The sequence below is a fragment of the Antennarius striatus genome, chromosome 12 (genome assembly GCF_040054535.1).
Source record: "Antennarius striatus isolate MH-2024 chromosome 12, ASM4005453v1, whole genome shotgun sequence".
Classification (NCBI taxonomy): Eukaryota; Metazoa; Chordata; class Actinopteri; order Lophiiformes; family Antennariidae; genus Antennarius; species Antennarius striatus.
In genome coordinates, this window is record NC_090787.1 from 14558084 (window position 1) to 14585998 (window position 27915).

General features: G+C 38.4%; 1 protein-coding gene across 1 annotated transcript in view; it reads left to right on the top strand.

Moving 5' to 3' along the window:
* The window catches only part of uggt2 (UDP-glucose glycoprotein glucosyltransferase 2), a 39210-nt gene extending 11616 nt beyond the window's left edge, over positions 1-27594 (top strand). The window contains exons 17-40 of the mRNA XM_068328753.1: positions 199-330; positions 429-593; positions 993-1116; positions 1205-1303; positions 2052-2146; positions 2797-3003; positions 5399-5530; positions 6099-6229; positions 6475-6570; positions 6751-6853; positions 7605-7684; positions 9975-10164; positions 10276-10434; positions 10566-10651; positions 12912-12996; positions 13157-13239; positions 20236-20334; positions 20439-20523; positions 21269-21451; positions 21604-21764; positions 22621-22735; positions 22833-22949; positions 23401-23566; positions 23709-27594. Coding sequence (XP_068184854.1) covers positions 199-330; positions 429-593; positions 993-1116; positions 1205-1303; positions 2052-2146; positions 2797-3003; positions 5399-5530; positions 6099-6229; positions 6475-6570; positions 6751-6853; positions 7605-7684; positions 9975-10164; positions 10276-10434; positions 10566-10651; positions 12912-12996; positions 13157-13239; positions 20236-20334; positions 20439-20523; positions 21269-21451; positions 21604-21764; positions 22621-22735; positions 22833-22949; positions 23401-23566; positions 23709-23734 — 2919 coding nt within the window. The 3' untranslated portion in view covers positions 23735-27594. The remainder of the gene's footprint in view (positions 1-198; positions 331-428; positions 594-992; positions 1117-1204; positions 1304-2051; positions 2147-2796; positions 3004-5398; positions 5531-6098; positions 6230-6474; positions 6571-6750; positions 6854-7604; positions 7685-9974; positions 10165-10275; positions 10435-10565; positions 10652-12911; positions 12997-13156; positions 13240-20235; positions 20335-20438; positions 20524-21268; positions 21452-21603; positions 21765-22620; positions 22736-22832; positions 22950-23400; positions 23567-23708) is intronic.
* The last annotated feature ends 321 nt before the right edge of the window (positions 27595-27915 follow it).

Here is a 27915-nt window from a genome sequence, read left to right on the forward strand (position 1 = left end):
AGCCGACTCCTAACTAGCTCATCTCTTCAGGCCTCAAAAGTAATTTTTTTTCATTGTACATTGTGTTATCACACAGTTTGAGATATAGGACTAGATTAGTTAGTGGTATTCAGGTATCAGCTTGTCCAATATTTTTTGAAAATATTCATATAAGAAGGTGTTGATCAAAATTGATGTGACTTTCCACTCTTTTTGCAGCTGTACCAAAAACTAGATGTAGGGGAGATGTTAACTGTTGATACAGTCTCTGCTTACCTGAAGAAAAAATTCCCTAAAGCCAATGCTGAAAGGATCCTAGGTGTAGAATCCGAGTATGATGACAGGCGTCAGGTAATTCAATGAAATAAGTCTTTGTTGTTTCTCTCTGTATGTTGGCATTAAGAGTAAAACAATGAGAATTCTGAACATCTATATTTTGTCTGCTTTAGGATGGTGCCCACTTCTATAGGAAGACTGGCCTGGGCGCTTTACCTCTGGCTTTATTTAATGGAGTCACTCTGAGCCCAGATGAGATGGACCCAGATGAACTGGAAACTATTATTCTGCAGCGCATAATGGACACGACCACCACCCTCCAGAGAGCTGTCTTCATGGTATGACATGTCTATACAGAAAGAAACTCTTGGTGTTCAATCTGCCGAGCTTACATTGTTGTGTTGAGAGCCTTCTTATTCATTTGCACTAACAGAATTGAAAATTCTCCACAAAGTGCAATTTTGCTTTGGTAGTTTCAGTACTATGACAGTAATACGCAATATTTCGCTCCTTATTAACTTTTAATAAGAATCTTCATTTAATCACTAACTAAAACAAGACACGACATACACAACAAAACATAAAGCATTTTTGTTGCATTTAGCTGTATTAATATATAGATTTTTCTCACTCGCCCTCACTGTGTTATGGCATTTTCTGATGAATCAACTTTCATGTACATGAAAAAAAGATTTTTTTCGGTAACATTGATTGTATTTTTTGTTGTACCGATACAGGGTCAGTTAACAGAGGTGTCAGATGTAGTTGACCATATAATGGATCAAGCCAACGTGGTTCCCAGAATTAACACATTTATCCTGAGCCCTGACAGACAGTATCTGGACTTCACTGCCAAACCAGGTGACCTGTTTCTTTAAATTATTCTAAATTGCCTATATTTCACTATCATTTATCTCAGTTTGCTGACTTGTTCGTTCTTGCCTTGCAGTTGTAGATGATTGGGAGGATGCAACCATGTTTTCGTTCTTAGAATCAAGAGACAAAACATCTGTGATGGCTAAGAGAATGAAGTACTTTACAAATAAGGGTAAGGAGCCACTAACTTCATTACCCAAACTCAATTTTTGATGACACCATTTCATGTTTAGTAACGCAATGACAAGCAACATTGTGAAGCTCTTACTCAAGCATCCCCACCTTGTAATTTATGGAAAACAACAAGTCTGGGTTTACTTGTTGAAAACCTTAAAATGAGTGGTATGTAAAAAAAAAAGAATCTCGCACTGCTTTACTGATCTGTGAAAGTGTGAAATTGACCTTTGTTAAAGTAGACATGCTGGGCTTCCAACAAGATAATTGCTTGGTCTGTGCTGTCTGGCTTTGGGCCAGTAGTCCTAATGGTTGTCAGGGATGCATTTTAGTACTCAAGCCTGGAGCGTACCTGTCATATTGAGGAGGAGGCTGATTGTCATCCTTTTTCTGTGGATGAGCTGATCAGCTGACTTGTTTTTTGGCTAAACCACTGGAAAACAAATACGATTCTTATAGGTACATTACAAGATGCCTGTCTCTCCCACATGAGCATCCAATTTCATTTATTTTCCTTCTCACTTTCATCCTACTGTCTGTGTAAAAGAATAACCTAACCTTCTTAAATGATTAATAACTTTGACTAAATGCCTTTTAAGCATCCTCCTTAATTTATTTGTCCATGGCTGGAACTGATTATTTATCAGTTTATTGCACAGTTGTCACAAAACTGCAGGTGAAGTCAGTGTGGATTGCCCTTTCACTCCAAGCTCAGTCTTTAAAGTGGTTGTGCTCTTATACCTTAGGTGAGGATGGGATCAGTGCTGTGACTCTGTGGATAGCTGCAGACTTTGACAAGGACTCAGGAACAAAACTGTTGCTCAGTGCTCTGAAACATCTTGTGAGTTTTATTATCTCCTACTACTGGTTCTTCCCATTCATCCAGTACATTTAGTTTCTATATTCAAATTATATGTAAGGTATGACCTACAGTTTTCTGTATAATCTGTCTTTTATTTATGTATTGTTTTTCATGCATTAAAAACATAAATATAAATCTGAAATTAATCTAGTATCCCACAACCAGGCCAGGATTTTTGTTCTTGAAATTTTTTTGGAAGGAATGAATAGGGTACATAAATTCTGCAAACAACTTTTTTTGCATATGCAAATCAAAAATGCTATCCCTGCAGCTTCATTCCACTGTAAAACGTAGAAACTGTACAACATACAAATAGAAGCAGTGAGGAATTTTCAGATTACAAGAGAGGTCCCAATAAAATAAAGCTTTAATTCTGAAATAAAACAAAACAATTTCTCTATGTGCTTATAAGTAAATTTCTAAAACGTGTATAAAATGTGAAAAAACAAGCAGGAATATGTTCAATGGAAAATTGCCTAAAGATTGAAAAGAGGAGGAAAAGAATCATTAGTGTTACCATTACTTGATCAGCACCTTTTTCACCTGTAGTCTCTGGAGATTCAAGAAATTGTGATATTTGTGTGAATTATATCAGTTCTCTGTGCATGTTTGTGTGCGTGTGCAAGTAGGAGGCCAGTCCTGGAGTGCGTGTGGGAGTGATAGATAACCCCAGTGGAAAGCCCAGTAAAGACAAGACTGTGCTGTACAGGGCTATCTGGGCCTCTCTGCTCACCCAGAAGAACAAGGCTGCAGCAGAGTTTGTGCTAAAACTTTTGAAAGAGAAAATCAGCCAGCATCTCGAGAAGGGGACCAAAATGAAGGACTTACTGATTGAGGTAAATGAAATGTTCTGTTTTTGTGTTTCTTGAAGTGTTATGGGACTTTAATGAAAGTCAAGCTATTGACCCAACCAGTATCCTAAAGTCCTAAAAACGAGCCTCATGTCTCGTCAGATGGTCCGGTTTGTCAGTCTGAAGGAAAAGTGAACAGTTAGTGACTGACCATCATGTCAGTATCTGAACTGTGTAGTGTTGTCTCTGCGGTGCACTGGTGTTGCGCCTGGAATTTCCCCTGCCTCGTGCTCTAAGCCAGCTGGGATAGGCTCCAGCTCCCTGCGACCTGTGACAGCGGACAAAAGTGGTTGGGAAAATTAACGAATGAATGAATGTGTAATGTTGTGTTTTAAGATCAGCTGAAAGTATCATCATCATCATCATCATCATTAATTGTCTAAACTTGGCCAATCATCAAACTCGTATTAACTGTCGCACTGCACTGAGGCTTGGCCTTTTTTCCAGTTATTCATGCTTTAAACATGAATACAACATGTTGTGGGTATATAATATTTCTTTAACTCATGTAACTCTTCTCTGAGCATAACCAAAATAGCGTATTCATGTCATTCTGGTTTTTCCAGCATGTGTGATCTTTGCTGATACACAGAATGAAGTAATTTCACAAAAGTAGTATTTGTCAGAATAGGATGTATCCTACCAGAAAGCACACATCAACATGAGCAGTAAACGTCAGCATTGTCTGCTGCAAGCAGTTGAGGCCAATTAGAAAACTAAAGCTATCATCTACTGTGTTGAACAAATGAATGCCTGGTAAGTTTATTATAAAATCCCATCTTTTGTTTATTACATGTTATGGGTTGCTAAATAAAGATCAAATCTGTTATGAATCTGTACCTGTTTTAATATTTATCATGAAATCTGTATTATGGTAAAGAGCATTTCATGGAATTCAGGAGCTGAACTAGATGTCTGTTCAAAATGAAAAAGCAGATCACAATAAGGGGAAGTCTGTGTGAGGCTACATTTCCTGCAATTTGAAGAACATAATATGTGCCGACCATCAGTGCGAGTGTTGCTAAGGTGGCAGTGACTGATTTTTTTATGATTGATTATTTAGGTTTTAGGTGTCCTGTTGTGTCTCGGAAAGTTGCATCATTTAAATTTATTACTGAAAAATGGGAGAAATGCATGTCAACTGTGATGAGTGAGAACGTTTTAGGCACAATTGATCAGCATGACAGGAAAAACAAGGGAAATAAAGGTTGGGTATAACCACTAGAAGATTCTCTCCTGCTTTCCTGATTCAAGCGCACAGTCGGAGGGGGAAATGGTGATTGATGAGCCCATCTTCTCATTCCTCTCCTAAACATCAGCTAAAAGAATGGATTTCGACAGGCTGTGGAGCATGATGCTCCACAGCCTGTGGATGCCAAGGCAAGCAGCCTACTCACTGTCAGTTCCACTTGATCTGTCAACAGCACCAGCACAAGCCAGGCTCCACACGCTGAATCTTTAACTAAAAATGCTGTTGGATACCTGGTCTCCAGGACCTGAATGAATAGCTGAGCTCCTACTCAGTGCTCACGGTTGCGTGAACTTCTTGTGCTCATTCTAGCCTGACCATTGCTGTGTTGCTGTAAGCAGTCTGAGCCTCTAGTGTTCATGATTCAGTAGTGTGCAGTATCCACCCACACATCATTACATGTAAAAACACAAAGTCTGAGGCACTAATCAACATATCAGTTGACAGAGGAGCTCCCATATCTCCAATCAAAAATATGTCATTCAGCACCGGCTACATTGGGGACCAGCCATGACAAACTGCCCTTCAATTATACCAGGCTTAAACAATTGGGAGAGAATGAGCTGGAAATAGCAACAGAAAGATAGGTAGGAGCTGGCTGTGTGAGTTGAGACTCAGAGTCAAGGGATATGAGTTTATTATTGGCTGCCAGACAGAGTTGCTGACTGGATTGTGCTGACATTATTGGTATTTCACCTGTCCTCTTGAGAAGAGATGGTGGAGGAACTAATAACCTGACTCCACAAACCCTCCACACTCCCTCACTTAATTTGTTATGGACAAAATGACCCAGGCTTAATTAAGAGTTTGTTATATTAATTACAAATTGATTAATTTAACATACACACATGCATTCCTTACAGCTTTGGTCCTCTGGTTGAAATATTTCGAAAGCAGCTGTGATTGCGCTGACGCAAGGCATCAATGATATTGTGAATAATTCTTTTGCTTCGCATACATCATTCCTTTTTGCCAATGTATAACTTTTGTTTTGAACAGACTGTGAAGGTGCAAAGATTCATGAGTTAGTTTATTGGAGCGTACAGTATATCACACATTCCTCAGAAATATGTGAGCCAACAATGCAATCAATTTATGTTACAGAAACAAACTTTTGTTATTCTGCTCTAGGGCATGGACAAGGATGCCTTTGAGAAAAAGTTCAACACGCTGGAAATGGATTTTATTCGTAGTCAGCAGCTTTTTTGTCGAGAAGCCCTGAAATTGCATCCTGGACAGCGGGCAGTGATCAGCAATGGCAGGGTGAGTGTGCTCTACCCAACGCAGTTCAATTTGCGTCTCCTCAGTTATTGCAGAATGCTGATTTATGATTAGATCACTTTAGAAATAGACCTTGTTAGGAAGTTAAGGCATTGATTAAATGTTGCTGCTTCTGTTTGGTGTGTGGAGACAGATCCTATAAGCCACTGCACTTTGGATGATTTTCCTTCTTGTGCTTTCAGAGTGCTTCCTTGGTACTGTCAAATCAGCATGACTGTCTCTCAAAGGTCACAGGTGGCACAAACTGAACTGTGGGTGTCTGTATGTGCTGACTGTGTAGACCTGATGACTGATGTCTCAGTAGCAGTAATGCTGACGGCTACGTATCAAGGGGGCAGCCTCTGATATTGAAGTAACAATTAAAATATGATTCTACATTCCTCAGCTGCAATGGCAAGACTCTTCTCCCAAAATAAAAAATAGTCACTGAATGTTGAGACTTTAAGTGGATGAAACAGAATTACATCATATTATATTGAACACTGTCTTGACAAACGGAAGATAACACATGCAGAGATACTGTAAGTTCTCAATGCATTCTTTTCCTTAGATCCTTGGTCCGTTTGAAGAGCAGGAGGAATTTACTGTGGAGGATTTCCACTTGCTGGAGAAGATTACACTGAGCGCTTCTGCAAAGAAAGTTAAAGACAAAGTTAAGCAGATGGGAATAAAATCAAAGCTGTAAGTTTTTGTATTTCAGCCTTGCTATTGGAAATAACATTTCTCTTCTTTCTGATATGATCATTAGCAGATGATGAAGACAATGCCTTTTAAAGTGAAATACTATTTTACTTTCAATTATCTGATTTGATTTTATAAAGAAGAGTCTCCCTTTGTGTGCTATATCGCCTGTTATATTCTGTAGTCTCTCTTGATGCATAGCATTAATAACTGAAGGGCTAACCACACGTTACCTTGTTTCTTAGAGCCAGTGACTTGGTCATGAAGGTTGATGCCCTCCTGTCTGCAGCACCCAAAGGAGAAGTCAGGAGGGATGTCCAGCTTATCAAAAGCAGCCACAGGTTGACTACATTTTTCTTTTATTACTGCTCTATTTGAATTATAGTTATATATAAGACTTTTGTTTTATTATATAAGATCTAAATATTGCCATTCCACCATTTTGATCAGAGCAAGTCTTTTGATTTTAATTTCTGCAACGTCATGTTTTGGTATATTTGCCTTGGTGTGCTCCTCCTCAGTGTTCTCCATCATTCCCCACGTGACGATGAGGTGTTCTATGATGTTGTTGCCATTGTTGATCCCCTCACGAGGGAGGCTCAGAAGATATCCTCTCTACTGATTGTGAGCTGTGTTCTTGATCATTTTCCTGTCTTCTCTAATAATTCCGTTAAAATCACTTAATAGTGAATAATAATTAATAATAACAATGAATGCAAAAAGTGCAAAATTTGAAATGTGTAGTTTCTTTTATTTGCTATTCTTACTTGATGCCTGAGCAGATGTTTAATTTTATATACCCACATATTATTTTCAGCACATTGTTTATTCTCAAGCATACTTTACCTTTCAACATGTGAAAAATATTATTCGGGTTTAGTCAAATTCAGCAGAAGAATAGAATAAGTTCTTAGTTTGTGTATTTTTTGTGTGCTGAAAAATTTATTGATTCGTTGAACGTGTAATGTTTAGAAAGGGTTTCCTCCGAGGGTTTAGTTTCACTGAATTCTATTAGATGTCTTTTGCATCTTGCCAGAGGCTTGCTGCTGTTAAGAATATGACTTGAGTGAATATGAAAATATGACTCACTGTGCCAGTGAAGACATCCAGACAGATCCAGAATACTCTTTGTATTGTACACTACATGGATAACAATCAATTTTAACTTGGCGTTCTCATTTTGACCACCGCTATAAAAGATGGTATCTACTATATGCTTTGTCATTAATTCACTGTAATTGGCGTGAAGGGACAATGAAGTTGAAGGTGCCTTTGCTTCTTTTGTTCAGCAATAGGCTCATTCTGTATGTCTCTGCTGGGCTGGGCTAAACCTGACTGATTACTAACTGTGTCTCTTTTTATGTGACTCCTGCAGGTGCTCAGTCAAGTGGTCAATGTGAGACTGCAGTTGTTTATGAATTGCAGGGCAAGGTTGTCAGAGATGCCCCTCAAGAGGTAAACGTTAGTTCCAATATTAATTAAATTTTCCAGTTTGGCTTGTTTGTGTATCCTCTGACTGTTGCAGACTTAGCATCTCTGCCCCATCTATTTCCCTTTTTAAGATTATACTGCACAGATGCAATCTGCTTAATAACACCACCTTATTGCTTTGGGCCTCCCCTTGCATCTCTGAGTAAATTACTTACAGCCTGCACTGTTGCTGTTCAGCCCTTGCTCTAAAAATAAAAGTATAAAATATGGAACAAATAGAAGGTTGAAATAGTCAATACTCATGCAACCAGTGTAATTTGTGGCATGTTGGGTTTTTTTTTTACTGTAGTCCTTCAATGGCAGCATAGTGAGAGACCTCAAATGATTTTTTTTCCAAATACACTAACAGGTTTTTATCAGATGGTATGACTGCTGTTAGTAATTATTGAATTGTAATTCCTATTGTTCCCCCATTCCATCACACTCGTTAACAATTGCTTGTCATGGACGTAAATGCATATGTAATATTCTCAAATGAGAGAGAAGTTACCTGCATTTATGTCCTCACGCTGATACTGAGGGGGCCAATAGTACATTGGCAGGTCTAATTAAAATCTTAAGGAAGAAAGATATGAGTTTAGCAGCTCTTGTTCTCTTACCAAGTATTAAAACTCCAAAGTCAGTGCTTTCATTGAAAATGGACATTATTGGTATGTGTGTGGTCAGTCCCCTACCTTTGATTCCACGCCTTGTCGTTCAAAGATCGTTACATGTTTACAAGGAAGTGGTGGAAACCCTTGTGCCCTATCTTACATCGTTATGAAGGAGTGGGCTGCTGAAGTGCAACATGGCAGAGAGAGCCCCAAAAGTTGACCTTATTCTGGAAGACGAACCTCTGTCACTGCACAGGAGTTGGCAAGATCTCCAAGACCTTGAGATCGAAGGAAAACACAGCTGTACTCTGACACAGAACCCGGTGTTTCCCAGACACGTCTCCAGCTAGTTACTAACAATAAACTCTGAATGCAAAGGTGACAGCTATCTGGGTCCGAAACTCCTATCGCCTAATGAGGACTAGGTATAACATGTTGATAGCAATTTTTGATTTAGGATTTGAACTCATTTAAGAACTGCCCCATAAGATGGTTCGCAGAGGCTCCTGCATCATTCTTAACATGAACAAAAAGTTCTGTAGCTTCATTTCTGACAGTAAAGTTTCTAGAGGTCTAATAGACCAGCTTCTACAAAAAAAGGATTTGTGTGTGTCCAGTCAACTTTCATACCATAGGCCTTTGGGCCATATTTTGTGTTGCTATTTGCTTTCTCTACACACAGCGCTCACTTTCACCTACTGTAGGTACCTAAGCAGTAGACAAAAGCTAAAGTTGTTGTGGAATTAATTACCATTCTGGATAAATTAAAAAACAAACCTACAAAGAGAAAACTTACAATGCAATGTAAAAAATTGTGGTTCTAATTGAGGCACTTATGCCGAATCCATAACAACAGATTTTACAGCCTTTTTTAATCCATTATAATGTGTTTTATTTATACAATTTCATTTTTTGATGCTAGATATTACTGTAGTATAGGCCCGTCCAGAGATACTTCCTTTATCGGAACTACAATTTTCCTGCATGAATTGATTTGTTTGATTTTTGGGATACTTCTTAAAGTTTTAACTGTTTTTCTTCTGGTTTCTTTTTCTTAACTATAACTGCTATATCTCTTACCTGTGCTGATCTGTAGTCCACAGCCCCTCTGTAATATGTGGCCAAAAGCTAAATACTAATATGGAAAGACTGAGCCTTTGTGAAATCTCCCTGTAAATAAAAAATGTAGTTAGGTACCTTTGTTGATAACAAAGCATTCTGAGTAAACAATAACAGAATAGCACTGGTAATGTTTATGATCTGTCATATTATCTACTCTTATTGTAAGTCATTGGTGTCAGAGAATACACTCAAGAAAAGCAATCAGGATAAAGACTAGCCGGGAGCTGGTGTCTGCAACAAGTCTGAGTAATAAAGGAGGAAAGCTGGGCCGGAACATTGAAAAGTAATAGTATTAGATTCCTTACTTGGAAGTGGTCGTATATTACCCAGCAATCACAACAGGCCATGTCTGTCCAGTTAAAGGATGAAGACTGTTACACACCATGTCATCATTTTAGTGCTTGGTAAATAGTACAGTGTGACTTGTTTGAAGATGTTGACAGCAGTGCATTTTTTAAAAGTCTAGTATTCACTATTCATTTGCAAGCTATTGATGCAAATTAACAACATGTGATATGTGATCAACTCTCTCATTGCAGTTTTTACCGCTTTGTTTTGGAGTCTGATGTAACTTTCTTGGCCAATGACACCGTATCTTCAGGACCAGTAGCCCGCTTCATGGACCTCCCAGAATCTCCTCTTCTGACCCTAAATATGATCACACCAGAGAGCTGGATGGTACAGGCTGTCCGCAGCCCCCATGACTTAGATAACATCCACCTGCAGGAGGTGACTTTAATGACTACTAGCATACAGCCAATGTGCTTCCAATTTATCAGTTAACACTTTAAGTGTTAAAGTGGTTTTTTTTGTCCTATGTAATTTGTGATTTCAATCCAGGTGAGCGGACTTGTGGCAGCAGAGTATGAGCTGGAGCACCTCTTGATGGAGGGCCACTGCTTCGACCTGTCAACCGGCCAACCTCCTCGTGGACTGCAATTTACCTTAGGCATGAGTCAGGACCCGCTCATGTATGACACTATTGTCATGGCTAACTTGGTCAGAAATCCTCTCAACTTGATATTTGGGTTACCAAAGACAGTTTTCTTGAAAAAATGACATTAATATAGCAGTATGTCACTGTAATTGCATGCTCACGCTAAATGTTCTTGCTCTTTCGACCACAACAGGGATATTTCCAGCTGAAAGCCAATCCTGGTGCTTGGACCCTGAAACTACGTAAAGGAAGATCAGAGGATATTTATCAAATCATCTCGTGGGTATTCAACAGTTTCCCCCTCAAATAATTCCATACAGATTTATAGCAGATGTTCTGCCACTGCTCCTGAGGAATCGTAGCCCATTCCTCACAGACTTTCCTTTCGGCCATATACTGAAGACAAGCCTTATTTGATATTGAAGTATGTGTCTGATCATTGACCTTCTGGAATATGAAGTGACCCCCAAACTCCAGTGTCCACACATATTGAGAGATGTTTTCTTGATACTTGATGAAATACATCACAGTCTTTACTCAGAGCTGGTTTCCAGTACAGGAGGAAGGTTTCCGCTTTTTGCTTCATAGAAGAAAATCAGAAAACATCTATATTGTCAGAAAACTTAATATACCATGTGGGTAGAATAGTTTTATTTTCAAAAATAGATAGATAGATATTGTATAGGTATGCATATGAACAGAGCAAGTGAGTTCTTTTTGGGTGAAAAAGAAATGTAGATGCTAATTAGGTGGTTTCTCATCAAGGTTGTTTTCAGGTACCTTTCTATTTCATACCGGTAACTATGAAACCCATCACTATGGTAACTTAGAGAGCGCTGACACTGTAGCAACTCAAGGTTTTGATTAGTGCAGGGAGTTCTGCTCAACACAGAGGGGGAGAGACAAGTAGGAGGAAAGGGGTGCTATTAAACAGAAGACAGAGTAGAGGGATGAGTCAGCTGGTCACCTGCCACGACATCCACCCCAGACTGCAAAATAGCAGCAGCAGAATGTTTTTTACTTGAGACAGCATTGGTGTTAGAGGCTGCATATACTAGACATAGTGTGTTGGCGTTGTTTAATTTACTCTGTTGAAATTTAAAAAATAAAAAAAAAGTTTTCTGGTAGATATGACGCATGTTGAGGGAATTGCAGTTGTTAATCTCTTGTATTCTTTTAATCATGCAGCTGCACTATAATGAATATGTTTCCTTTTATCTCAAGTAAATCAAACTCTTATCTTTCATGGGAAAATTATGAAACTTTTATTCAACACAAGGAACAATAATCCCTCGCTGTCCAGTTGTGATGATGGCTCAAATCCAAATATTGTATTTGAGGCATGAGCAGCTGTACTGCATCATACTAGATGTCCCTACAATCACGGATATTGTACACTGTGGCTATCCTCACCTAAGATTAAGGACACATACAGCCCTCGGAATCATTTCAGACAACCAAGATTTATTCCCCAATCCTCCAGGTGAAGCTAAGAGGTGATGTCATTTTTCACCTTGGCAGTGTCATTATTCTTGTGGTTAGCGGCACTCTTCTCTGGTTAGGTGGCTGATCAGAGCCTAGTGGGAGTGTCTCAGCTCTGTAGTCCCAGAGTCTACATTTTCTTTTAGTACCCTTTGCTGCCACTGCGCCTTGCCCTGACAGCGATGAATGAGATGGCTAACGTTCCTCTCCTCAGAGCAATGGTACAGATTGATCTCTGGTGCTCCCTAACACAAGCCCTAAATGCTGAGTTGTTCACTGACCACAGGGAACATAACAAAAGTAGCTTTTGTGCATAGTTTAAACCAAGGGAGGGGTACACTTTGGGCAGAACAATTAGGGGGCATTTATTATAGTTATGAGGTTGTTTTTTTGCCTTTAGTAAGCATTGGGCTTGTAATGGCTCTGTGTGCATCAGGGCCCAGTGTTTATCTCCTCTTGAAGATTACAGTACTGTCTAGTGTTTCACCATCAAACCCTACAGATCCCACCTGCCGTAACACATTCTCTACTGGGTAAATCAGCCCTAAAGCAATTACAGTGAAAGGCCAGTTTTATTAATACATCACAGACTTTTTTAATAAATCTACCCATATGTACAGCATGGCTTGGAAGTACTGATGGATAAAATAATGGTAAAGCCATTCTTAATGATAGAGGGTAATGAATATGGTTGGAGTGACCTTGGCAGCTCTCCCAGTATCAACTTTTTAGTGTGTTCTCAGAGTCTGTCCATTAGTTCCTGTTGAATACTTCATGAGAAGAGATACCATACATTTTCCTTGCATTATTGCATTGGGTGAAACATGTTAACCACCCTCACCCAGATTGACTGGTTGAGTGCATCTGTAAATGTATATAGAATTTATATAGCTTGTAGAAGCATTTTAATGTGTTGATGTAGCTATTTGAAGAAAAAATGTACAGAGTGCATTGATCACAATATAGCTTTGGTTTATTCCTAATATACTAGCCAATTGGCATGGGACATTATTGCCAGAAGCACAAGAACTTATAAAGAACTCTATCCACTTTTCAGCCATGATGGAACGGATTCCCCTGCAGATGCTGGTGATGTCATAGTTGTGCTGAACAGTTTCCACAGTAAGATCATCAAAGTCAGAGTGAGTGAAGTTTCTTGGATAAGTAATAAGTATTGTAGATTACTCATTTGAGTGAATGTTATTCTGATTCTCTTCAGCAGGTCACAAGTTGAGGAGTTTGTATTGCTAGTTCTGATGATGAAATCACTGAGAAGTCATTGATTTTTGTCTCCTTTCATAGGTGCAGAAGAAGGCAGACAAGATCAATGAAGATCTCCTAAGTGAAAATAGTGAAAGCAAAGGCCTGTGGGACTCCATAGCAAGGTATGTAATCTATATTCTTATGTGTAGCTAAAATGAGGTTGGTTTTATCACCCTGTTTATAAAAAATGTATGAACACTCTTTAAAATATAAATAAAACTAGTATGCAATGGTTTGCAAATGTAAAAATCATTAAAATGACACATGTAATTGAAAATAGCACAAAGACAACATTTCAAATGTTGAAAATACAATTGTATTATTAAGCCTTCATTTGCAATTTGATGCCAGCGATAGGTAGTTGGGAAATTCGGGAGACGGTCAGGTTTACCACTGTTTTAGCATTGACTCTTCTTTTCCCAGGTGAGGTTTGTGCCTGGAGTTTACTACTACGGAGCCATGATTTTGTAATATGTTCAGAATGGGGTTTTATCTATCTATTTATTTATTTATCTATCTATCTATCTATCTATCTATCTATCTATCTATCTATCTATCTATCTATCTATCTATCTATCTATCTATCTATCTATCTATCTATCTATCTATCTATCTATCTACCTATCTATCTATCTATCTATCTATCTATCTATCTATCTATCACTAAAATAAGCAAGTCCCTCCATGAAAAGATGCTGTTCGATATTCTCATTAGTGCTTGCTTTTGTGGTGATAATAACCCGGATGCTGCCCCCTCTTTCGAATGGAGGGTGCGCTACCCATTGCGTCACCATGCCGCGACCATTTGCATCAATCCATCTTAAATGACCTCTGGCCCAGGGAGTCCAGCAACGTTTCTGGATCTGCTTTATATGGTTTCCTGTTTGAATGGAGGCATTTCAGCTTTAATTTGTGGATGTAATGATGACAACTTCTAAAGACAATGGCTTTAGAAAGAGTTCCTGAGTTCATATATGTAATGTTCACGACAGAATCCTATCAATTTTCAGTGCAGCGATGTCCACTGCAGAAGATTGGCTTTTGGCCTCGTTCCCTGTGCGCAGAGGTTTCTTCAGGTTTTCCTGACTTTTTAAATTATATGCAATTTTACAGTGGGAATCACTCTTCTTAAATTGATGCTGTGTTTACCAGTGCAGTTCAACAGAGGGATGAATCCGTCCCCATCTTTACTGTCGAAAGACTCAGCCTCTTTATAGGATGCTCTTTTCATACCCAATCTTGTTGCTGTGCCAGTTGACTTCAGAATTTTCTTTCTACATTTTACAACTTTTTTGGTGTTTTGTTTTTAATGTGTTGCTGGCATTAAATTCAAAATGGAAAAATAATTTTCAAACAACAGTGAGATTTCTCATTTTCTGCATTTAATGTGTTGTCTTAATGATTTTTTTTTTTTTTTTGAAAATGGGGTGTCAGTGTTTTGCAAATCACATTCTTTTTCTATTTATATTTTACACAGAGTGAACTTATTTGGAAGTAGGGTTGTGGTAGGGTTGCAGCTGTTGTCCAGCTGACTGACATTAAGAACTGTGAGCTCATTGATTGGAAAATTTGCTAATGTACCCTTCTGTTTGTCAATTATACAATGCACTTTCAGGAGAATTTATTCCTCCCCTCGACCCAGACTCCAATATTATGCTGTAAGATCTAGTCTTGCAAAAAATATGTGCTTCTGTAGGTATGTGTGTGTGTGTATGTGTGTGTATGCATGTGCATTTGTATCTCCACAAGTTTTCCTAACTGCGTGATCCTATCTTTTCACTTTATGCTTTCTGTTTGAAGTGTGTGGAGTGCTTTTGAGAAAAGGTAGGCAGTGTCACTGCAACCCATTAACCGCTGAAACATATTTTTCATATTCATTAGCAAGTTTTTATTAGCTACTTCCAAAGGTTGTGCTAATATCCTATATTTTATAATGAATGAGGATCAGTAAAAATACAGTAAATGAATCAATAATTCTGAAAAAGTCATAAATGATCGATTTACATTTTCATGCTTTCATCCGTAGTCGTAGCCTGTGCAACATGTGTGTTTCCATGCGTGCATTACATTATCAATGTAGGCATAATGTACACACATACAGTATGGCCACATATATATTGAAGCCCGGCAGACAAGAGCTCTCTTGATGATCACTGAGAAGACAAGCAGCGTGTTTTGCCGTTGTGTTTGTACGCTGGCTAAAGACACTCCCAAGCAACATGAGGGTGTTGTAAGCTGTTGAGTTGTTAATTCAGTAGCAGCAGTGCAGACCCCATTCTGGTGAACCAACTCAGTGCATTTGAAGGAGCATTGGAAGCATATAAATTAGAAATAAATCCATAATTGTGTGTTTAATTACCACAGTATCGCTAAAATGTTCTGAAAATTGTAAATACTGAAGATGCACACTGAAATAATTAAATCATGTTTATTAAAAATGACAGAACTTCAGCAACATAGCATTTTTTTTATTCTTCATTTTATCTCAAACAGGCAAACCTACATTCTGTATTACAACTGAGATTGTGCAAGACCACATACATATAAGTACAAATGAGTTTTATTCCAAGTCATAGTGAATGCAATTAGACATGCAGCTCACATAAATACAGAGAAGCCTGTAAAGTTCATTGAATTTCCCCTGACAACCAGAATTTCTCCTGACAATATGGAGTGTGTTTACAAGAATGATACTGAAAGCTTCACTTTAGTTCTGGAAAGTAAGGCAGCTAAATACATGACATTTTTTTCCATTCTAAAGGTTTTTTTTTAATTCAAACTTTATGTAACCAGGTAAGTTATTAAGAACTAACTGTTATTTACTGTGGCGACTTAGCAAAGGTCAAAGCCTCTTAAGGATATATGAATGAGGGGTAAAAAGAAAACCAAAAGTTAAAGGACTGTCACAGAATCTTTCTCCAGACAGGATAAACATCTTAAATCACATTTTTCCCAATTTGTATCCAAAAATCAAGTCGAGAGATTCTCCAGAGAAACAAAGTAAACCCACATTTGATGTTCAATCTGTAGCTCAGGCCACTTTTTAATTCCAGTCCTGTTGTGCCTTTATTCTGTCCAAGACTGGTGGGGAGCTACTAGAAGCACTGAAACAGGTGTTGCAGATTGGATGTGTCTAGGAGTGCCTCCCACCCCAGTGGGTTTAACTCTAGCTTGCCAACATGAAGCCTGTTAGTTGAGGAAGAAGCATGTATGATCACTAAACTGTGGAGATAGTGAAACATATCAGCTTGTATGCTTGCTGTCACTTCGTAAGTCACACCTTATAACTTTTTAGAATGTCTGCATACACTATGGACGCACAAGTATTATTGGGATTATGGTTGACCTGAACATGATTTAACCACCTTGAGTACACCAATACTAACTTTCATCTTAGCGTAGTATTGTACATTTTCCTCTTTTTAACATTTTCATCCCTAATCAAATGTTTTAGATTGAGTATGTCAGGATTTGTCTGGTTGTCTAGTTGTCTGGTTTGCTTCAAATGTAATTTGGTCCTTGTGTGTCTGCAATATTAGCTGCATTTGTGTTCTTAAGTGATCTAATTCAAATATGCTCTTGAAAGGACCATCCCCATGGTTAGACTGAGGAGCTCTGAGTTGAATCACTGCTCCTTCATGCTGAAAGGAGCTAAGTATGGTGTTTTGGCTGTCTTATCAGGATGCTTCCTGGACATTTATGTAGAGGTATTCAAGGTTTGTCCAACTGGGAGGACACTCTGAGACAGTCCCAAATCAAGCTGAAGGGATTAAAAAGTCTCTTGGCCTCCGTATCTGCTATTAGGAGCTTTGGGGTGTCAGTGGGGAGTATAGCATTTGTGCTATTCTTTATATATTGCCTGCCTATGCTGTGACCAAATAAGAAGCTGAAAGTGTTTGGACTGATATATGAATAGATTTATAATTGAATGTAATCTTAAAACCATTTCCCAGGGTATGCTTGCACTTGCGTAATGAAAACACTCAGAGGTTAAAAAGGGTTTGCTGATGGTTTCAAGAGACATAACTGCTTGTTAAGTGTCTGTGATTTATTAATCTAAAATTAACTTAAATCCACTACGTTTGGAGAGGGTAACTTTGGCGTGTTTCCATCATACCTTCCTTTCAAATCAAGGGCACAATAATCTCAATGCACTCATTATGAGCAAAGGGTTAGCGTATTATTAACTTGGTTCAGTTATTCTCTGGCCTCATCCAACAAGTCTAACTTAAATCACCAGTCAGGCTTATTAATTGCAATGCAGAAAGAAAACCACCATATGCAAATTAACCTGAGAAACATTAGTTAAACACTCACAGTCACACACTTTTTCTCATCGATGGAACAGAGTGCATATTCCAAGAGACTTTAAATTACATTCTCAAGAAAATCCATTTTGATATGACTGCATCGCATAATGATAGCTTATGGTTTGCTAACTTGAAAAGATCGGAATGTGTTCGGGGTAAAAAATGTATAGGCCTTGAACACCCGTCTTACAAATACTGTTTCTTGAAAGTAAACATGTCTTTGTAGCCATCATTTGTAGTGTCAACATGCTGTGAGGCATTCATTGTGATGGCAAGGATCAAGGCTGTGCATTGATCAAGTAGCTTTGAAGACTTGGTGATGTACAGGTAGACCCGTGCGTCTGCAAGCATCAGTTTGTCCTAGAGTCATTTACAATGTACTCATCTGTAAAGACTGTTTTATTGCTATAACATTATAAATAAGAATAAATGAATTTCCTGTTCTTTGTTGCTCTTGTACATGATCTCCATTATTGTTTTGTGAGGTCTGTCTTTTGAGTTTTGTCTTTGTCTCTCTCTTTTTCTCTGGAAGGAAGATACAGAGAACTTGCTCTAAGTTGCTTCTCTGAACCAGAGGAACTTTAAGAGTTTCTTTTATGATGCTTTTAGAAGTCTGAAACCTTATGACCATGTAGATATGAGAGAGCATCGGCACCCTACAGGGAAACGTCCCACTTTTTGGTTGAAACTACTTTAAACGTATTTCTGGATCTTTCCTTTGTGAATATATAATGAGGTGTATGCCATACCATGGCAATTTACATTTCTTGTCAAATACTAATGTAAAACATGCAAATTACAATCACGCTTTTCAGGACTGGTTGGACATTTGTCTGCTCATTGGCACACAAACATCATATTTATTATTTGGATGATCATTTTGAAAATCCAAAGCAAAGTTTTTCTTGATTAGTTATGTGTGCTGCTCAGGATTTACCCAGAGCTTTGCTGATTATTTCTGAAGTCCAGATTACCTTGAGTTCGTCAGCCAAATGGGCTCTCACTTGACCCTATGAAAGCTGCTTATCTGGGGGGGCCCTCTGTGGTGCTAGAGGCCCTTCATAATGGCCAGTTTAGTCATGACAGCCAGTTGGGTTCCCCAGATAGATGTGTGGTCACTCCCCAGAAGCCAAATGTTCAGGTACAGAGAGAGAGAAGTGCTTTGGTTTAAAGAAGGAAAGAAGGAGCAGAAATAAATAGATGTCTGCAGAGGAATAAAACATTAAGGCTACAAAATGGAAATGAGTGTTTTTTCTGGGCCATTACTGAGTTTATGTTTGGAAGGGACTTCCTTATTTGTCAGCGTCTTCTTTGTTGGCATCAGAGTTGGCTTTAGAGGGCATATTCCCTCCTGTCCCTTCACATCTTTCTCTCACTCATTGGTGTCATTCTGGAGCCTCAGGACAGAGGTTGTGCTTATGATTAGGAGAAGGATGGACACTCCTTCAACCATCAGAAGTCTAGTGGAGATAAGGACATGTAGTTTGACTGCAGACGCAGCTACCCGCCAGCACCAGTCCTGATTTCTGTCTGCTAAATGTGCCTTGCATCATGAACTGGTGCTCTTTAGTGGTTAGGGTGTGTTTCTGCTTTCAGACGTGTGGAGAAAGCAGAAACAGTGCTGTGCCCCCTCAACATGAAAACGTTTTAGTAAGTCCACTGTAGTTGATAGGTTACTTTTAGAAACTACCTAGGAATCATAATAAATGTCTGAAAGGTAATGGTCTGAGTTGACAGATGCTACTTCTTCTGCAGATGAGTGCCCAGTGATGCTCGTGGAACGACATAGTTGAATTAGATTACAAGTTCTGCAATTAATCACATTTCATGTTGTCTGCTTCTAGTGTTAGTGGGCCATGTCGGAAGTGCAACCAGGTTTTGTGGTACAGTGTATTTGATTTGTGAAAGCACACCTTGTTGTCAATTCCCTCGAACAGTTCAGCAGTTAAAGTCTGCAGGACTGAGAAAATCTTTAAGAATCTTTCAAGTTCTTACTCTTAAACATCATCCATTATTTTTATATTGTGTTAGAAACATTGTTCTTGCATTCCTGACAATCTGAAAAGCATCAGAATATTTACCTAAAATTATTTTTTTAAAAGAAAGAGAAGCTGGTCACTTTTTTGTCAGTCATCAAACTGATGCGAACAGTTTTAGGGTTTGTTTTTTTACATTTAGTTGAGATGAAACTGAGAACTTTGTCTGGCTCAGCAGGAAAACTCTTCCCTCTGAGTCTCCATCTGCACCTTGTCATGTTTCTGGTTATGTGACTCATATTTATTAAATATTATATTTTTGTTTAAATCTTGTTGATGATTGTACCTAAATGATAATATAATTTTGTTTGTACAACATTACCATAATTGTTCTGATAATCTGAAGAGATATGTCTAAACATGGTGACCACAAGACTTATATTACTAAATATGATGAATAACATAAAATAATTGGCCCCTGTGTGTTTACTTCCAACTGTGCACTTCTATAGGATAACGTTAGTCCCTCCTCATTAGAGGCTCCTCCATATTTTCCGTACCATAACCATGATAGAGAACAGACTGCTTTTAAAGACAGTGGCGGAGCAGATGTGATGAACCATGCCATTACCTTCATTTTTGTTTCGTTTAAATGACATGCTTCAGTTTTCTTTTGAGTGCTGCATGATTTGTTTGAAAGTTGTTGTTTTTTCTGAGCACTGACTCCATCATAGCTGTGTGGCAAGTGTTAGAATGCTGATTTACTGTCCCAATATAAAAATTTGCATCAACTAAAACACAAGAGATTTATGTAATATGGTTTCATTTGCAGCATCGCAGGCGGTGGTTCTAGGGATGCTGCAGAGAAGAAAGAGGACGTTCTGAACATATTTTCTGTGGCATCGGGCCACCTGTATGAGCGTTTCCTAAGGTAGGCCGTTTTCACTTCAAAAACACTCATACGCTTCAGACGCTTTTTCTGTGCTTTACCTTACTTTTGGACCTGACTCTCAGACTGATTCTTCACTTGTTTAGGATCATGATGTTGTCTGTCCTCCGGCACACCAAAACACCTGTGAAATTCTGGTTTCTGAAGAATTACCTGTCCCCTTCTTTCAAGGTACTCCTGTCACATCAACAATCTTGAAGCCGCATGCAGTTTTCTGCTTGTTCTAAAGCTGCTTCAGTTCAACAAAAAAACATTTACATTAATCAAAGAAATGATACTAAACATTACCCTCATTTGTATTATTCTGTCTTTAATATCAGACTTCAATAGAACAAATCACGTTGATTATTTAAAATAATTTATGCATGCCTTACATACATCTTAAAAATTACTTTTTGATGCGTACTTTTTTCAAAATTTGTACAATACCTGTAGTTGAAGTTGGTCTTAGGGGAGGATGACTTTTAAGTGAAATTACATTTTAATAAAACGTAATTATAAACACATCTCCCAAAAAGATGTGTCTTTTGATATTTTGTTAATAAAAAAAAATACTTTTCTTCATTTTATTAAAATGGTTCGACACTGTGTGGTGTCATTCATGCTTTTATTTCCAGAGGTCATATTGCAACTGCAGGTCCATTTAGATTCTACAGTTTTGTTGGAATTCTATGTTAATATACAGATATATATTGTACTCAAGGATCATAACATTTATTTAAGACAAATATTTGCCTCAATGACTTATCATAATTAATTGAAATGAAACTAAGAGCATATGACCAGAACACAGCACTGTGAAATAACCTGCTGTGTATTTATTTGAAGCTCCCGACTCACTTTACACACTTCCTTTTCTTCCTGAAAAGCTGTGCTCTTCCCTTGAATTAATGATGTTGGTTTTTGGCATGCTCAGGAGACCATCTCTCACATGGCAGACTCGTATGGATTTCAGTATGAACTTGTTCAGTATAAGTGGCCACGGTGGCTCCACCAGCAGACTGAGAAGCAGCGCATCATCTGGGGTTACAAGATCCTCTTCCTGGATGTTCTGTTCCCTTTGGCTGTGGACAAGATCATCTTTGTGGATGCCGACCAAGTAAGTGTTGGATTGAACTTTCATAGAGCTGAGCTATGTGTCAATGTCTATTTCTGTATCGGTTTGTTGTGAAGATTGGATGAGATTTTTAATCCTGATGGAGAGTCTTAACTCCTCTCCCGACTTGCCAATGTTTTCCATCTTGTTTGCAGATAGTTCGGGCTGATCTGAAGGAGTTAAGAGATTTAGACCTGGAAGGTGCTCCTTATGGCTACACTCCATTCTGTGATAGCCGTAGAGAAATGGAAGGCTATCGCTTTTGGAAAACTGGCTATTGGGCCTCGCATCTAGGACACAGGAAATACCACATCAGGTACACTTTGTTAGAAAAGTGGGAAATGGAATAGAGCAGTATCGACTGTTTGGTAAGGACTGATAGTTCACTTGTTTGGCCATCTACCCTCTGCAAAAACGCTGTCAAGATATTCCTGAAATCTTTCTCCCTGTTGTCATCTTTTGAGAAAATTAATGTTGCCACTTCTATAAAGATTGTTAGAATAAATCCATATATTATTAATAGCATGCAGAACACTGAGCTACTACAGCCCCTGTCTTCCATTTAGGCCATTCATCAAGTTAATTGTAGACTCGCGCATGAAAACAAGTTTAACACAAATCATGCAGCAAAAAAACTGAACATCTCTCACTTTTATGAAAATATAACCTTCAGTCTGCCTGGATGTTATTGCCTTAGTTAAAAAAAATAGTCTAGAGACACCTTTTTTGTTTTGTTGTCTTTAGAGGCTAGAAGTTCTGTACTTCCTGTTGTTCATAATTTTCCTATATTCCCTTAGAGGAGCTAAACCATTCTCAAACTTTGATTTGTCAGTGCGAAGGTAATCTAGTGGCAGCTGCTAGCTGAACAGAGAGCAGAACTCCTCACTTAAATGGCAGTGATGTGATTAGATACCAGTTTGTTAAAGCAGACGGGGTGAACGATCAGCGTCAGTCAGCCAAGTGAAAACGTAATGTGGTGAACATCCTCCTCGGGCAGACTTGAGTCTAGTGAGTGACACCAGATCGTCTACAGTGTTTATTATCGTGCCATGTTAGCCACAATTATCTGAATGTGCCTGGGGTGTTATATGAGCTCTTCTTTAACAGAGATTCTTCCTCACAGCCATTTTGTCTGTCTTGTCTCTGTTTCTGTCCTCTTGTATTCCATCCAGCGCTCTCTATGTAGTGGATTTAAAGAAATTTCGGAAGATTGCGGCCGGTGATAGATTACGGGGCCAGTACCAAGCCCTTAGTCAAGATCCCAACAGCCTGTCCAACCTGGACCAGGCATGTAACTTAATGAGTTTACTGCATTTTCCCTTCAACAACTACTGCCCTAACAATATTTCATTCATTAATTAAGTCAAATATATGATTTCCTTAGGATCTACCCAACAACATGATCCACCAGGTGGCCATCAAATCTCTACCACAGGAATGGCTGTGGTGTGAGACGTGGTGTGATGACACCTCCAAAGTCACAGCTAAGACCATAGACCTGGTGAGTCGACTACGACTGGCATACCTGGGATTTGATATCTAAATCTACGTCGTTTTGTTTTGTATGTGATTTAAATGCTTTTTTCAAAATAAAAATTTCATCTTTATTGTTTATGGTAGTGGAGTGCAGCTCCTCCTGTGCTGACTAACAGGGACATTGCTCACCACGTGACATTTAGGAGACAGCTGAGGAGCAATCCTGTAGTCTCCTAAACTAATTTGGAGAATTACTGGACAGGCTCCAGTTGAGTGGAAAGAGAAGCATTGTCTCATTGTAGTGTAGGACATCACTTTGTTATTCATGGGCTGATGTCCTTTTAACAGAATTGGAAATCAAATTAGGATCAAATGCCTACCACAGACAGTGCTGGGAATAGCAATATGACTTGTTGGGAGAAAGTGCCACTGGCAGCATGAGTGATGTTCCTGCTTTGTCTGCTTTCCCACTGCAGTGCAATAACCCAAAGACCAAGGAGCCCAAGCTAACAGCTGCAGTGAGGATCGTGCCTGAGTGGGTTGAGTACGACAACGAGATAAAGCACCTACTGAGACGGCTGCAGGAACAGGAAGATACAGCAACACAAAAACAGACTCCTTCTGCTCCACAACATAAAAAAGGTTAACAAAGGAAACAGTTTATTCTCCGTGTCTCGTTTTGTCCACTTTGTAGGACAAAGAAAATTTATATTCTGGTATGATTATCATTTCTCTTGGGTCATTTTTTGTCTCTCTCACCCAACCCCACTCCCCCTCTGCCTAGCAGACAACTGGCGGGATGAACTTTAATGTCTGCCAGCAATATACTGGAGGAGGAGGAGGCAGCTCCTTTGCATGCAGGCCACCTGTGAAGCTTGAAGACAGACAATTCCATACAAACATAGCCATGGAGTGTTACATCCCTGGCTGGAGGAGGAGGTATCAGTACAGAGATGACATGTCTGCTGCTGCAGTCAGTACATCTGAAAAACGAAACACACTGTGAGTGGTAGCTGTCAAGTCTTCGTGTGCTGTCAGCAGAGTAGTTCGGTTCATGTGTAATTAGCAGACAATGACACAAACACAGAAATGTAAATATCAGTCAGAGCACTCTAGTCATTTAGTTTAAATAGTTGGCATATATGGCACTGATAGGGAAGGCAAAGAATCAAATAGAGGTGATGCGTCTCTCAGAACTGTAATTATTTTTCACCCTGTTAATCTTATGAAGGTATTCTTAATTTTATCAAAGTGTTCTTAATTTAACTGTGTTGACTAAAAGGCCCAAACCAAAGTTGTGACTGATGTACATCTGTTAATGTTTTAGTGTCACGACTTGCTGCCAGGTTGTTACAATCAAAGTTGTGGACTTTACAATTGGTGTTTGTAAAGTGATGTTTGGTTTTGAAGGGAGGGTGGTTTTAAATATTTTTGCGGGGATGGGGAGGATCTTTTTTTTTGTCTTAATCCATAAGTCTACTTTTCTTTCCCTTCTGAAATGATAATATTATTTTATTATATAAAAAGCTTCAAAAACTGTCTTTAGTAAGTCAATGTATTTTGTATGCATTATTTTTCCAAAAACCTTCAAAAAGGTAGCTATTTACAAAACACTACATGCTGTTTCACTGTGTTACAAAGTTATACAGTTGTTCCACCATAACAGGGTGGAAATGCGACATTTGAGAGTATAGAACTTATTTTTATTCTTCAAGTTGTTCCTCTGATCAGTAACATAAAACATTTACTTTGACTGTTCCATTTGGAACATCCTTAAAAATGATCAATCCTGAAGTCGCCTTTTTGTCAGTCATCAAACTGATGCAAACACACTTTTTAGTGTCTGTTTTTTACGTTTGGTTGAACTGAAACGGAGAACTCTGTTTGGCTCAGCAGGAAAACTCTCCATCTGCACCTGGTTATGTTTCTGGTTACTTGACTTAGATTTATGCAGCCTAATTGATTTTATTACGATGGAAGTCAGACACCTCATCTCAGGCAACACCATCAGCTCTAATCATATGAAATTTTGTACCATTTAGAGTCCGGGGATAAGACGAGAACATTACAGCTCTGAAACTCCTTAGAAGCCCCAGCTGGTGCTCGGCACGTGGCTTTGACTGTGATAGACTGTTAGACATCTGATCTCACACACATCAGGCAACAGCATCATTTGATCAATGCACAATATATGTTTAAAGCATGTCTTAATTTGAGGTTGGATGAAAATAACAGCTCTATCCCATTTTTGGTCATCATACTTGATCATGTAGGAGCAATTCAGTCATAATTAGAAAGCAGGTCTACCTTTTTCTCCATCTGTCGTAAATGTTATAAATACAAATGGGTTCCCGGCATTGAAATATTAAATCTCAGCCCCCTCTGCCCTGCTGAGTCATCTCATTTGTTAAAACAGCAGTTAGCAAAGTCAGTTTAGTGTTCATTAAGCGTCACTGTCCAACAGCGATTACCCAGCTGTAGGTTTAGAAACCATGAAGAGGCACGGCTGGTCTGCCAAGTTTGATGCTGCATTCAAGACATCAGTATTCAAGAAATTACAAGCTCCCACTCAGACAATATGATTTGAATGGATGGTCGGGTCTTATTTATTTATTCAGAAATATGGAAATTTAGACCTTCAGTTCATCCATAATCATTCACGTCTTGAATCGTGACAGGTCAGCTGGACATTACAAATTGTATTTATTTGATTTTAACATTCACTGGTTAATAATTTTCAACTTGATGCACATATTTTTAACATCATTTTGAAGTCAGTGTTAATTTTGACAATACTGAAGAGACTTTTAATCTCATGCTCTACTGGGGGGAGTATGACTGGCTGTTCTCATTGTTACCCATCATGCTGTCTGTTGTTTTCTGAGTTGATCTTTTGAAACACATGTCACATTTTTCAGAGGTCAGGAAGGATCATTGTCTTGAAGATAAAATTAATTTCCCGGGTGGCGTGCCCTTCATCGATAGGTGTGCTCTGGGTGGTTATGAGGACTGGATTTGATATGTTGTTATTTTCCTCATAGCCTTTACAAAGTGAAAAGTGTAAGGAGCGGATGTAGATCTAATATTTCTCTACTTACCAGTTGTCTCACCGTGTGCTGGCTTTTAAAATACAAACAAAAGTAGGAATATTACAAAAAAAAAGTAACCCAGTGCTATTTTTAAAGGGGCGAGTTCCTAAATGACAGAAACTCAGGGATTCTCTGTCCTGTTTCTCTGTTTCAATTATTCTTTCATAACTATACTGGATTTTTAAAAAAATGTATTTTATGTGAGATTACAACAGCAACATAAAAATTGAACATCAACAAGAGTTATCATTGAGGTCAAGCTACAGTAGTTGGTTAGTTAGTGTGTGGTTATTAGAATTTAGAGCTGTGCTTAAAATTTGATCGTCAGTGTCAAAGACGGTACCTTTACAGTCCGATGAGAACTTTTTGTCTGGTACCTAAATTAATATATTAATATAAATTACTTTTTTTTGGCTCAATGAAAGTCACACATAAAATGAGCAAATATTCATGGCAGCCACACTTCAAGTTTTCAAGTTGAGGTGTCCAAAAAAAAAAAGTTTATAGATGACTCTTTTATGAGGAAAATTGTATTCAGAGTACAGGTGAATTTGTCGCTACAGTACTGTGAGTGGGCACTGAACCCAGACTGACAAGCAGCATCTCATTCAGCTTCTTATGCCCCAGAAGTCAAGTGAGTTAGGGATGTGATCTGCACGGCTGGGTTCAGATCAGGGCAGTTTTCATTACCTCTGTGTCACTGAGACAGACAAGGTGAAGAAAATGTGAGTTTTCTGTCATAATAAAATTTATGAAAACTTTACCTCTTTACTTCATCGTGTAACTTTAAATTTTAATAGGTCCTTAGAACTATCAGGGGACAGATAAACTTTAATCATGTACAGAAACTTCTGACTATACAAGCTGTCTGTCTGTTACACCTGTCTACCTGAATGAAAACCTTTAACAACAAAAGTATCATCCTCCCAAATCCAGACGTTTGTCACTATTTTTGTTATTTATCTTTTCCTTTGTGATACGTATGTCATTCATTTAATTGTTTAACGAAAACCATGATTCCCTACACAAATCAAGTATTGGTGCCTGAACCGAAATGCCTGTTTCATGATAACAAATGTGTCGTCGTCTCGTGGACATACTGTACCTCAACGCTGTAACAAATAGGAACCTGTTACGTTTTTTTTTCTTACTTGTGAAATCAATCAGAAAACATTTCTCATTAATTGAGAAATGTTTAAGTTAAATATTGTATTCATATTTCAATAAATACATTTTTTCCCGCTTAACATAATGGTTTTTGGTTTAACTATATCATTTCAATGTATCTTTACAGTATGTTTACAGCTTATGCACATCCAGCTTCCACATATTCAATTGCTGGGGGGGATTTTTCCATGTATGAATCCCAAAGTGGACCAGTGTTATTTTTCTCTCAGGAATAGGATGGGTGTTGCTGCTTTAGTGAATTCAATAGAAGTTTTTTTTTTCTCCTGTCTTAAAAGCCAATACAGATGGGTGCAGGAAGCCTTCTTTCAGGGCACCCGCCATTCACTGTGTCAAATACAAATGTTCATATTAGTCTGATGGGAAAAAAAATAAATGTTTGCTACAAACCAAGAATAGTGTGTACATTTTGTTGTCCCCATTATGATAAGTGGATGTGTGATTCATGCACTGAAAGGTCTCAATTGAAGGGACTATAGTACACTAATTCTGTCTTCACTACAATTTCACCATAAAGAAGCAAGCCAAAATGGTCAAAGACACTTTACAGCAATTATATAAGCAACACTCAGGCTTTTCAGTCCAATTTAATATACATAAATATATTTATTTACATTTCAGAAAAATTCCATTCATATAAAAATAGCACTGTACCTATGTACAAATTCAATCTTACGAATGGATGTGAATTATAACGTGGACAATAAATGGACTGGA